Genomic DNA, 12,781 nt, shown 5'->3' with positions numbered 1-12,781 from the left:
TTGAGCCCCTAGGACGGAACTCAGTGTCGGAAAAGAAAAACGCTAGTGTGAAAGTACCCTTAGGAGAGCTGATGGGTTTGCTTTAGGGGGATGTTACACTAAGGGCGCATTTACACATACCGAGGAGCAGCGGATTCTCAGTAAAGAAGCGTTCCTACCCGACAATCGGCTGCTCATTAGGTGGAGGTGAAGCGCTGTATTACATGCAGCGATCACCTCCACAGTATGAGGATGAGCGATGGCTGCTGCAGTCACTAGTCCCCATTTAATATGATTGCTCCTGGGGAGCAGAGTGCAGTTTAGACAGCAAAATCTGCTGTCCGAGAACGATGACTGAGTTGTCCGCACCTCCGATCATTTCACCCGATGAACATGTGTTTCGTTCGTTCATCGGGTGATCGGCAGCCTTTAGACGGCTGATTATCAGGAACGAGCGTTCGTAGGAACTTTCATTCTTAATATTCGCCCCAAATATCGGGCCGTGTAAATCCACCTTAAGCCCGCTTTCACGTGGTCAATGTTTGATCAGTGATTTTCATCAGTGATTGTGAGCCCAAACCAGGTGCGGGTCAAAAACACAGAACCTGGAGCAGATCTTTCCATTACACCTTATGTCTGTGTAGCCTCCACTCCTGGTTTTGGGTCACAATCACTGATGGAAATCACTGACCAAACACTGACTGTACATACTTTCCTGTGAAAATAAAAACGCACGGCTTGCAGAAGATGCCATAAAAAAAGTGCAGGTGCTAGAACACACTGTTAAAAATGCTACTACAACGCAGTGAAAAAGGCTGTTGTTTTTGGATGTTTTTTGGTACCAAAAAACATCCAAAAACAACAGCCTTTTTCACTGCGTTGTAGTAGCATTTTTAACAGTGTGTTTTAGCACATGCACTTTTTTTATGGCATCTTCTGCAAGCCGTGCGTTTTTATTTTCACAGGAAAGTATGTACCCCTCTGATGTAACTTGCTCTATAGATCAATATAAAAAAAGCCATATCTATGGGACAAAAAAAATGACAGAAAATTAGGAAAAAACAAACAAAACAAAAACATGACACCCAGAGCACACTCTGGTTAGAAAAATAAAAATTGACCCATAAGCCAACCACTAAAAAACCCTCCATCTGGAGGTGGTGTTTTTTGATGACCTATGGTCATTAGTATCTAACTGGTGGGGGTTCGACACCAGCTGTTTGAGAACACATCGGAGCTTGCAGTAGCGCCACGTCCTTCTCTCAGCTCACCCTAGACCATGTGACCGATGAAAGTGAAGTCACATGGCCTAAGGAAAGCTGTGAGAAGGCCACCCCGTTGCTGAGAGCACCAGTGCCTTCTCAAACAGCTGACTGGAGGTGGTCCTGGGTGTTGGACCCCCACCGATCAGACACTGATGACCTATCCAGAGGTCATCAGTTAAAAAAAATCTCAGAAATCGCTTTTTTCGCTATAGCAATCCATACTGAACATGTGCTTGACCCATTATGTTAGTATCTGGGGTTCATGTGCTGCACTGTGTATTCTTGTTCGCCAATACCTGTGCGAAACCCATAAGGCAACTTGGATCTATCCATTTTGGTGTTATCGATCGGTCCATGTGTCCGTAAAACCCGCTTAAGTTGGTCGAAGATTTCATGATCTGGAACGGCCAGGGTGTTAATATTAAATCCCATCATTCTGGTGATGGTCTCTCTGAAGTCGACAAGCTGCAGAATAGAACAGAGAAAAAAAGGCGTCTTTAATGCTCTTCTTTCCAGGGAGGGAGAATCGTCTCCCTTACATTTACCACCTTTATAATTAAAGCTTTTCTAAAAACTCTTCACAGTTACTCAATCTACCACCCAAAAACACCTCCTAATTGCATTTTGGGGGATTGGTTAAAAAAATGTCTTGTTATATTCCTTATCAAGGCAAATGTAAGACCCCTTCTTCCAAAAAAGACGTATCACAAGATCTACGGGACAAAAACCTTCTTTATCCCCAGGTATTGTATAAAGTCTCTTAAAGTTCTCGAGTGCCTGCAAGTTACAACTCCCTCCGAAAAAACTATTTAATGAGCGATTTTAAGAGTTGCTAAAAAGATACTAATGATTCACTTTAATATACGAAGTGTACCTGTTTTTCTCTCCTTGCTACCTCCTCGAGGGCTCTCTTGGCTGTGTGCAGCTCATTAGTGACTGCTTCCACCACCTGCTGACACCTCACTTTCTCCCCCACAGACTCGTGTTCGGTGTAGTCCAGCTCTGTTTTCAAGCTCACTACCTTTTTAGCAGCTTTCTCCTTAATTTTCTCGAGCTTTTCTAAAGACTTACTGAGAAGTTCTATGGTTTTCTTCTGTTGGTTGACTATCTCCTTAAAAGAGAAGAGAACAAGTTACCAAATGAGATAAGCAGAGTGCTTCATGACTACGTTTCTTCTGTAAAAAACTTGTAATTTAAATGATAGATTAACGAGTAGGTTATCGCTATAAAATTAATTGCATTTTACTATATGTATCCTATGCAAGGAACTCATTCAATCTCTTGTATCCTTAGAATTAGAATTAGTATTAAGAAGTATCTGTCACGTATGGTAGGGACTGTCGCCAAGTTGTAGGCTGCCATTTAGGGCAGATCATGCAAGTAGGTGGGGACAGTGGTGAGGTGGAGTGCAGCCTTGAACTCCACCGCACCACTGTCCCCACCTACTTGCATGATCTGCCCTAAATGGCAACCTACAACTTGGCGACAGTCCCTAACTTGATTAAGTAGAGGGGCTTAAACCTAGTGGGGTTAAAAAATTGTCAGATAGAAAGAAGTCAAAACCAAACAGGCAAAGCCAGGATTGGATCAGCACCCAAACTCCAAGACAAAATCAGGCCCGAGTCCAAAACAGAGAGATATGTCAGAACCAACACAGGATAAAAATACACAGTCAAAAAAAAAAAGAAGACAGGGTCAGTGCCAGGAGATAATGTCAGGAGCAAACTCAGAGACAATCCAAAAGTCAGAATACCAAACAATAGTACAATACATGCTACTGAGGCTAAGAAGACCAATCACAGGCAACTGTGGTCAGCAGCTGCCTGTTTAAATCTCCCACTGACAGGACGCATGTGATGCCCGCACCGAGCCTGATTGGTCCGGTGTCCCTTTTTCCTGATAGACTGTCAGCGGGGCTGGTTGCCACAGCAATGGAGCGACCCGGGCTGCACCACAACAGAGAGGCCGGTCTTGCCGCCACAGCACGAACAGGTACGTGACAGTATCTTAAAAAGTTTTGAAGGTCTAAAACCTCCATAGCCTGTTGTCCTACCATTTATGGATTAGCTAAACACCACAACCACACCAAGTGTCAATGTCCAACCACCATCCAAAGGTTCCATCATGGGTTTGCCAACACTCTGCATCTCCTGAGGTCTGCAGCACTTTACTTTCAGAGAGGGAAGAATGTGACACACTTGGACTGGGTTCACATTTGAGTTGTCATTTCCTGTTTTCTGGAGCAGAAAGACAAAAATTTCCTGATGCTAAGGGTGCTCAACAGACCCCATAAACGTATGATGAGAATCATCCCTTTCCACATGGTATTCCTTTCTTAAAAAATATGACAGGACCTGCAATGAATCTTACGAAGATATTTTTAGGAGCTTTCTTTGTCACCAGTGTCATGCTGGGGTTCCTTGGACCCACTATAGGAACTGATTTTGAGGTTCACCCTATATCTATATAAGATCTAATGGGTTATATGTGAATTGCCCCAAAAGAGATAGACCTTAGGGACACGTGACTGGTCCGAGGTCATCTCTAAACAGGTTTTCTTCTGCTGGATCCTGGAGGCCCATTATTGTGTGTGAGTCTGGGACCTCCAGATGATCCTCTGGTGGGCCAGTAAAACCATCTATGATTCCTTCCACCCAATGTTAGAATCTGGAGTCAGTGTTTGGGGGAGGCAAGACAAGGTTTAGACTACTTTGCCTCTTTGCTGGTTCTTACTCTGCCCCTAAAACTGTGTGTTTATATATAATTCACAGTCATCAACCATAAATTGGATTTTAAAGGGGTTGTGCAGTGCTAAAATATTGATCAGATCCCCGGCATCTCCGCAGTTCAGCTGGTGACGTACAGGTAATTTTGACGTGGAAAGAGTGCCCGCAGGTGCCACTGCCTCTTCAAACAGCTGATTGGTGCAGTGGGGGTGCCGGGTTTCAGAACCCTGCTGATCTGATATGGATGACTAATCCTAAGGATAGGTCATCAATATTTTGGCACTGCACAATCTTTTCTCAAAGAAAAGCAAGGCTTCGTGATATTTTTAATAAAAAAGTGATATGGAATGGTTTACCTGGTTGATGTAAGCACATATCTAATCTAAGCTGTAGAAAAAGGAATAAAATCCCTGCTGGTTTGGTCCTGATCAGGAAGCTATTTTTGGATTTATTTTCTGATGTCCTCAACAGACAGGAAATGTAAGCGGATTTGTCCAGGTGCAGAGCAACTAGCTTGTACAGTCAGGAGACCACTGGCAACAAACCATACCAGTATAGTTTGGTATTAGGGTATTTTGTCAAAAGCTATAATATCTGATAACTTTCTGAATATTATACGTGATCACATATATGAGGAGGGACCATACATAGAAGTAATGGTCCTAAATGAGGTCCTACATCAGGGATGCTCAACCTGCAGCCCTCCAGCTGTTGCAAAACTATAACTCCCAGCGTGCCCTAATAGTTGTAAGTTATTCAGGCATGCTGGGAGTTGTAGTTTTGCAATAGCTGGAGGGCTGCAGGTTGGGCATGCCTGTCCGATATGGAGCTATGCAGTTATAAAAATACTCAGATCTAGCTTCCAACTTAAATTCACTGATTTTCTTTTACCTAACATGCTATAAAGATTAAGGGAAGAAGTAATGCATAATTCCTCACTAAACTCTCTAAAGTGGCGCCTTCACCTTTAGATCGTTCATATCGACAAGTTGAGCCGTCAAATTTTGATTAGCAATTTTCATGTCGCTGAGCTGTCCCTGGAGTCTCTCGACCTTCTTCTGCAATTTTTGGGCTGTCATAGTCGTTGAATTTTCGGCATTTAGGAAGGTTTGATGCTCTTTTTCTCTTCCGTGCTGTTTGATTTTCTTCTCCAGTTGTTCGATTTGAGAAGATTTTAACTCTAGATTTTCCCTTTGGGAATTCACCTGCAGAGAAATATTCCTTTGGTTAGTTAGAGAAGCAGCCGAGGGGGTCAGTGAAGACAAAGGGCATGACGATTGGAGAACCTTCAATGAGGATCTCGGTTGGAGGCAGAAGACTTGTAAGTGGAGCTGATAAACACTAAAGTGCGCCATAGATGGGAGATTCAAAAAATGAACCACAGGGGCAGAGTGAGAACTTAAAGTGGCCCTGGAAAAAAAAACTAAAAGTGGCCCCGTGTTGCAGGTAGGTCCAAGTTGACAGAAGGCAGGGCAACACGAGTAGGCAGAGCCAGCAATAGCATAGTGCAGAACAAAATACCGCCCCAGCAGAACCAAATACCACAGTGCAGCATAAAATACTGCCGCCCATGCTACAGTATGAAACTGTATCATCGTCCTGAGGACGGCAATACAATTGAATTCGACCACTGGCCAGGTGCATAAGTACCTGTTGCTCCTACATTAATTAATGCTGAGAGCATCAGATCTTTGTGTACCTGACCAGTGGCCATGAGGAGGGCTCGAGCAGGCCCTTGGGCATCGACTCACTGGGAAATTTCACTGCAGGGTCTATGGCCATTCCGTCCCTGATGAAGCACATAAAAAATATAAAACAATATATAGAACCTATAGTAAAGGACCTTTTTCTTGAAGCTGCTCATGTGAACTTTGGCTCCTACCACAACCATAACTGTGTTTTTGATTGTTGTTTTTTCATGGTGATGTCCTACGTGCGCATTGTGTCCTACGTCCTTTGCATTCCTGAGGATAGGTCATCAGTAGTGGAAAGAGGACAACCCTTTTAACAGTAGGACTGGAGGGGTGGGGGGGAGAGGGCAATTCAATATTTGCCCCTGCTTGTAACACCCAAATGATAACACCCATCTGTACCTTCATTCCTCACTACAGGCAATTCAGGAATGATAGAGGATCTGGTAGGAACAATAGAGGGATAGCACAACAGAAGAATAGATGCCTCAGAATTGTTATTACATAGGGAATGCAAGGAATTAGTAAAACAGACATGTCAGGAGAGGGGACGGCCCTTTTGAACTGTCCTACTGAATTATTAGGAGCCTGGGGTGTCTGACATCAAGGTTAATGTCGGTTTCCAATAGCAAACAGCAGAACGGTAAATGTGGCTCTGAGGTATAATACCAGCTATAAATCAACATCAGTATATTATAAGCAATGTAAAGCGTTTGCAAAGTTACACTATATTTTATGTACATTTGTTTTACATGTAAACTGGCGTGGACATGCCCTTTAATTACCCCCCCCCCCCCAGGGGAAACAAATATGTTGGTGTAGGAACTGTAGTCAGTAGGTACAACATGTCAGATGGGTACCAGCATAGCTATGTACACCTCTATAGGTCTCCAATTTTACAGAAAGGCGAAAATTAAATTCTGCCACATGAATGGAGGTATTCTCTTGTAGAAGCAACAGCACCACATGGCGGCACGTGGAGTCCGTAATAGGATAAATATAACTATGGCAGATAACAGCGACGTATTCACACTCCACATTAGTTTAGGTCTGACAACACTGGGATCATTACAGAACCCAGGATCATTAGTTGGAGAAAGGAACTATCTCCATGTCTATGGCCGGCATCAAATTTCCTCATTACCTTCTTCTGGAGATTGTAGATAAGAGTTTTATTTTCGCTCAGAAATTCTTTATCCCTCTTACAGATTTCATCAGCTCTGTTCAGTAACATGTCGTACTGTGATACAAGGCTCTCAGATGAAATGTCTTGGCTTATTTTCATCTTCTCGGCCAGCTGCAGTAAGAACTTCTTGAGCTTTGAAAAAGCAGAGGAAGAACATACAAATGTTAACATGATAGCACTTCTGAGATCAGCCCTGGAGAAACGCGCCTGAATGTAAGACAAATGAAAATCTCCTCTTAGTTTTTTCCATTATTTTACAGTTTATATCATATTGTGATGAGTTTTGGAATTTAAAGGGCATCTGTCAGCAGCTTTGTACCTGTGACACTGGCTGACCTGTTACATGTGCGCTTGGCAGCTGAAGACATCTGTGTTGGTCCCATGTTCATATGTGTCCCCATTGCTGAGAAAAAGGATGTTTTAATATATGCAAATGAGGATCTAGGAGCAACAGGGGCGTCACCGTTACACCTAGAGGCTCTGCTCTCTCTGCACTTTGATTGACAGGGCCAGGCATAATCACATTTTCACTGCCTGGCCTTGACAATCAAAGTGCAGAGGGCGCGGCAGTTGCAGAGAGAGCAGAGCCTCTAGGTGTAATGACAACGCCCCCATTGCTCCTAGAGGCTCATTTGCATATATTAAATCATCATTTTTCTCAGCAATGCGGACACATATGAACATGGGACAAACACAGATGTCTTCAGCTGTCAAGTGGACATGTTACTGTCAGCCAGTTTCATAGGTACAAATCTGCCCATTAAATACTGGTGTCCTATCCCCAGGATAGGTCATCAATATCTAATCGGTGGTCGGAGGTCTGACTCCCTGAACCCCTGCCGATAACCTGCTTGAAGAGGCCTCTTCTTAGGTCCGTGACTTCATGTTCATCTGTCATATGGCCTTTCTACAGTATCTGTCAGCTTTTCCTGATTCTTCATTTCTATCTCCATGCTGCCGCTGTGATCCATAGTTTACAACCCGAACTTCCAGGTTGTGGGTGTAGATCAGCAGCAGCCACAACACTTCCAGAAACGTAAACGCCCACTACACCCTTCCTTGGGCCAAAAACTCTGCCCACTACACCCTCCATGATCCCTTTGGAGGAATCCCACAAAGCCTCGGTATGACTAGCAGTGTACTCCGTCGACCCTGCTTGTGGATGAAGATCACATGGGTCGGACATCACGACCATTCGGGCGAGGATTCTGAAAGAGGGTGATCATGGGAGGCCTGGTCATGACATCAGAGGAAATCCAGTCTCCACAGAGGGTACTGTCATGAGACCACTCCTTCCCCGGAGTGAGACAGAAAAAACAGCGCAAGTACATTAGTAAGTTGCAAGGCTTAGCAGGAAAGGTACAGCAAAAGGGAAAATAGTAAAAATAATATAATAAAAATACAAACAGAGTTTTAGTGTATAGTACAAGTAGAGCCCCACATCACAGGGTAGTGCAGGACACATATTTCAGCAGCATTTTAAGCGTATCGGAATAGTATAGTTATTACATAATCTCTTACATAAGAGGGGTTTATAAAAACCTATCTTCTTAAGTGTTATGCTATCTCAAAATCCCCGGCATCTACAGAGATATTCGGAAGCTGGTGTCAACCAGACAACTAATCTTGAAAAATGATACAGGCTATGACAGGGAAATAGGTTTTATACCATCTTGTAGTAAAAGGGTCAGAATCAGAGGATCTAAGAATTAGTTTGTGTACTTGAAAAATGTTCCACATATTTAAAGGGATATTCCAGGACAGCCTTTTTTTTTATTTTTTATTTTTTTATTATACACCCCCTTCCCTGCCAGAACTGTGAAGGAAAACATACTTACCATGCTACTATTCCTGTATCTGTAGGTCACTATTGTCTTCACTGGGCTTTAGTCCCTGTACGTAAAATTACGACATGGACTGTGTCACACGCATCACTGCAGCCAATAACTGGCCTCAGTGGTGGTCTCCTCCCAGCATCATGTGACCAAAGTGATCCTCCTAGATCAGGGGTCAGCCAACTTCGGCACTCCAGCTGCTGTGAAACTACAACTCCCAACATGCACACTTACTAAGCTGTTCTTGTAGCTCCCATAGAAATCAGTTAAAGGGGTTGTCTCACTTCAGCAAATTACATTTATCCTGTAGAGAAAGTGAATACAAGGCAATTACTAATGTATTGTGACTGTTCATATTGCCTCCTTTGCTGGCTGGATTCATTTTTCCATCACACTATGCACTGCTTGTTTCCATGGTTACGACCACCCTGAAATCCAGCAGCGGTGGCTGTGCTTGTACACTATAGGAAAAGGATCCAGCCTCTTTTGGGGCTAGGACCTTGGAAGAGCCCATGGGCCTGTAGTGTACAAGCACGACCACCACTGATGGATTGCAAGGTGGTCATAACCATAAAAACAAGCAGTGTAAAATGTGATGGAAAAATGAATCCAGCCAGCAAAGGAGGCAATATGGACAATCACAATACATTAATAAGTGCCTTGTATTAACTTTCTCTACATGATAAATGCCATCTGCTGAAGTGAGACATCCCCTTTAAGCATTCTGGGAAATGTGGTTGCAAAACAGCTGGAGGTTGCTGATCCTTGTCCTAAATTATTTTCTGTATGTGTACATCTGCATCTGCACAGCGCATTGAATTTCACTGGTTTACTTGTTTATTAAAGGGGTTATGTGACTATTTGTAAATGATGACGTATCCTCTGGTTAGGTCATCAGCATCTAATTAGTGGGGGTCCGACACCTGGGATCCCCGCGGATCAGCTTTTTGACAAGGCACTGACGCTCCTGTGAGTGATGGAGCCTTCTCGCTGCTTAGCCTAGGCCAGTGACCACACGTGCTGCCAGTGTCAGTCTGTGCGGGGACGCCCCCCCCCCCCCCCCCCAACTGTCTTATTATATGAAAAGATGCTGCAGAATTGTTATTACATGGAGAATACAAGCAGTCACTAAAACAGACATGTCAGGAGAGGGGACAGTTCCGCTTTAAAACCCTTGAAAACAAAAGGATTGGGCAAGCTGCTGTGGGGAAGAGATAAGATACCCCAAAACATTAAATATCGATAAAAGAATCAGTATGCATTAAGCACGGCAGCTGCAAAGCTCCAAGGTGAGGATTATGCCAATGGCCTCCAACAGCAGCTGTGTTTCACCTGTGACCCTCCAGCTTATATACAACTACAACTCCCAGCATTAATCGAGAGCCTTTCAGTGCATGCAGGGAAGTGAGGTTTAATTTCACAACAGATGGAGGTGTCTACAGGATGCGCACCATTGTGTGGAGTTCAATGTCCATGTTACTTATATACTATACATACCCTTTTCCTCTCCATGTTGAAGCCGTCTTTGATCATCTCCTCTGAGACAAGCTTGCCCTTCAGATGTTTCATGGAGTTCTGGTGTTCTTGCAGTAGTTCCTCGGCTTTGTACGACTTGGCCATAGACTCGTGATACAGGTCCAGTTGTTTCTCTATCTGTTTATTGAGCTTCTCAATCTTCTGTCGCAGGTCCTCACAGGTCTACGTGCATAAAAGGACGAGAGTTCAGCTACTGATACATATTACACAAATGGTGTCCATATAGTTACTACGACTCCCAGCATGCTCCATTCATTTCAATGGAGTTCCGAGAACAGCCAAGCAAGGGTGCATCTTGGGAGTTGTAGTTTTACCACAGCTGGAGTGGCGGAGGTTAGCCATCACAGGTGTAGTATATCATTGATGAGCCCTGCTGCTAAAATTTCAGCCCCGTCTACAGGTTATCAAGATGGGAAGGAAGAGGGAAGAGAGAAAGACATAACAGTAGTATCAGACTACACACCTGTAGTCTGTCACCATGGAGACACATAGGTCTCAGAAGCTGAATACACAGCAGTATGATATTTGTATTTAAGACTATTGTGAATATTTCATTGTAGATGGATTGAAGTCACAAAAATGTTGTAGCCTCTTTCTCTAAATCATCCCTTTCTAATACTACTCTTGCTCCACAGTAATGGTTACACCCAACCCCCAGTAAGGAGCCCATGGGTTCCATACTGTCCTTCGCCCAACGCTAAGCATGTGGGATCATTTGGCCAGGGCTCCTCCACATGTATTGTGCTTCTTTATGTACTGTTTTGGACAATGCCTACTCATTAGAAGGGTCCCTGTATTGTAAGGGTATTTTTAAGTACTGATTGGGTTTGTCCCCTTTTTGTCTCTTTTATATTACTTTTAGTATTCTGTAATGTAGTACCCATCTCCCATTATGCTGATAAGGCTACATTCCTGAGTGATCTCAGATACATGCGTGATGCACAGTGGACGAGGGGCTGATGGGAATAAATGTGGTTTGCACTGACAATTAGGGGGGACTCCACTTGGAACTTCATCCTAGGTAGGATGTAAGTATTGATTTACCCTATCTCTTATATACCCTGGGGTGTCGGTCATGTTATAACGTAGTAGACTGCCATGTGTTATAGCATGGCCGACCGGAGTCCTACCCTATATTGCATATTTAGGCTAGTGATGTTTTTTCTTTTACTTTTTATTATTCTGTATGTGATTTGTCTGTGTTATCTTATATTTAATCACACTTAGTAAATATATTTATTCACTTAGCCTGCGTCCGCTTATTCATACAAATATTTTAAATTCAGGTTACAGTCCCTTTATAATAAACTGATCATAAAGTGGTCCCCTGCTGGGAACAACAGTGATCATCTATAATCTCGGGGGATATTTTACAGTAAACATTCAGTTTCATAGGATAAATAAAGCATTAAATCCTGCCCATTCAAGTCAGTGCTTTGTGTGTGTAATGCAAGACAGGACAGGTTGTCCAGAGCAAAGGCCGCTCTTTGCAGCTGCTCTCTGCTTTGGCCAAGAGACGACGATCCTGAACAGGGGACGCCCTCGGTTTACCTCTAAAGCTCCACTAGCATCTGGATTTTTATGAGAGTATTATTTATTTCCTCCACAATGTGGATTCAGTTGGTTACAGAGACGAAGAAATAGTAAAATGCTTTACGACACTTGCAAGGTATCCTGTAAAAGTCAGACTGATACAGTTATCTGAAGGCAGACAGACCATTTTATTTCCCTTAGGTTTCTAGTATGTGATATTTTTATATACTCCAGACTTGTGAATATCACTCACGGATTTCCAAGTTTGTTCGCTGCTGCAGAGTTCCTGGATCCTCTCCTTCACAGCTTCCTCTGTTCTAGGTACAGTTGTAAATCCATTACTCAGGATTGTGGCCAGCTGACCTATGAAGCTCTGGTGCAGGCTGTGAGATGCCTTAGCCCCGTAATCTGAGGTATGCAGAGTCCTCTCCAGATCATTTATTTTCTTCTCCTTTTCCATCAGCTCCTGACGAAAACTGCCCCATTCTTTATGGTTGTCCTTCAGCTTCTCCTGCAGAATTTCCTTTTCTCGCTCGATGTTCTTCCTGGCTAAAACAGCCTCATCTCTCTCCTATTTACATTACAAATGGGGAAAAAAACTGAAACTATTATATGAAATAATCTATAAATTTTTCTGTATCTGTATTCTGCAGCCAGAGATTTTACAGCCTAACATATTTAAAGGGCATCTGTCAGCAGTTTTGTACCTATGACACTGGCTGACCTGTTACATGTGCGCTTGGCAGCTGAACACATCTGTGTTGGTCCCATGTTCATATGTGCCCGCATTGCTGAGAAATATGATGTTTTATTATATGCAAATGAGCCTCTAGGAGCAACGGGGGCGTTGTCATTACACCTAGAGGCTCTGCTCTCTCTGCAACTGCCAAGCCCTCTGCACTTTGATTGACAGGACCAGGCAGTGAAAACATCCTCACGCCTGGCCCGGTCAATAAAAGTGGAGAAGGTGCAGCAGTAGCAGAGAGAGCAGAGCCTCTAGGTGTAATGGTAACGCCCCCGTTGCTCCTAG

General features: G+C 43.5%; 1 protein-coding gene across 2 annotated transcripts in view; it reads right to left on the bottom strand.

The window, feature by feature from the left end:
• Positions 1–1,347: 1,347 nt before the first annotated feature.
• The window catches only part of LOC120982525 (coiled-coil domain-containing protein 170-like), a 56,074-nt gene continuing 44,640 nt past the window's right edge, over positions 1,348–12,781 (bottom strand). For both annotated transcript variants that reach the window (XM_040412748.1, XM_040412749.1), the window contains 6 exons: positions 12,005–12,322; positions 10,180–10,380; positions 6,806–6,979; positions 4,936–5,175; positions 2,119–2,355; positions 1,348–1,709 (listed from right to left, as the gene is read on the bottom strand). In XM_040412748.1, the coding sequence (XP_040268682.1) occupies positions 1,491–1,709; positions 2,119–2,355; positions 4,936–5,175; positions 6,806–6,979; positions 10,180–10,380; positions 12,005–12,322 (1,389 nt within the window). In that variant the 3' untranslated portion in view covers positions 1,348–1,490. The remainder of the gene's footprint in view (positions 1,710–2,118; positions 2,356–4,935; positions 5,176–6,805; positions 6,980–10,179; positions 10,381–12,004; positions 12,323–12,781) is intronic.

Source organism: Bufo bufo, chromosome 11, assembly GCF_905171765.1.
Source record: "Bufo bufo chromosome 11, aBufBuf1.1, whole genome shotgun sequence".
NCBI classification, from domain to species: domain Eukaryota; kingdom Metazoa; phylum Chordata; class Amphibia; order Anura; family Bufonidae; genus Bufo; species Bufo bufo.
The sequence above is the reverse complement of the archived record's forward strand: the minus strand, read 5'-3'. Positions and strand labels throughout refer to the sequence as shown.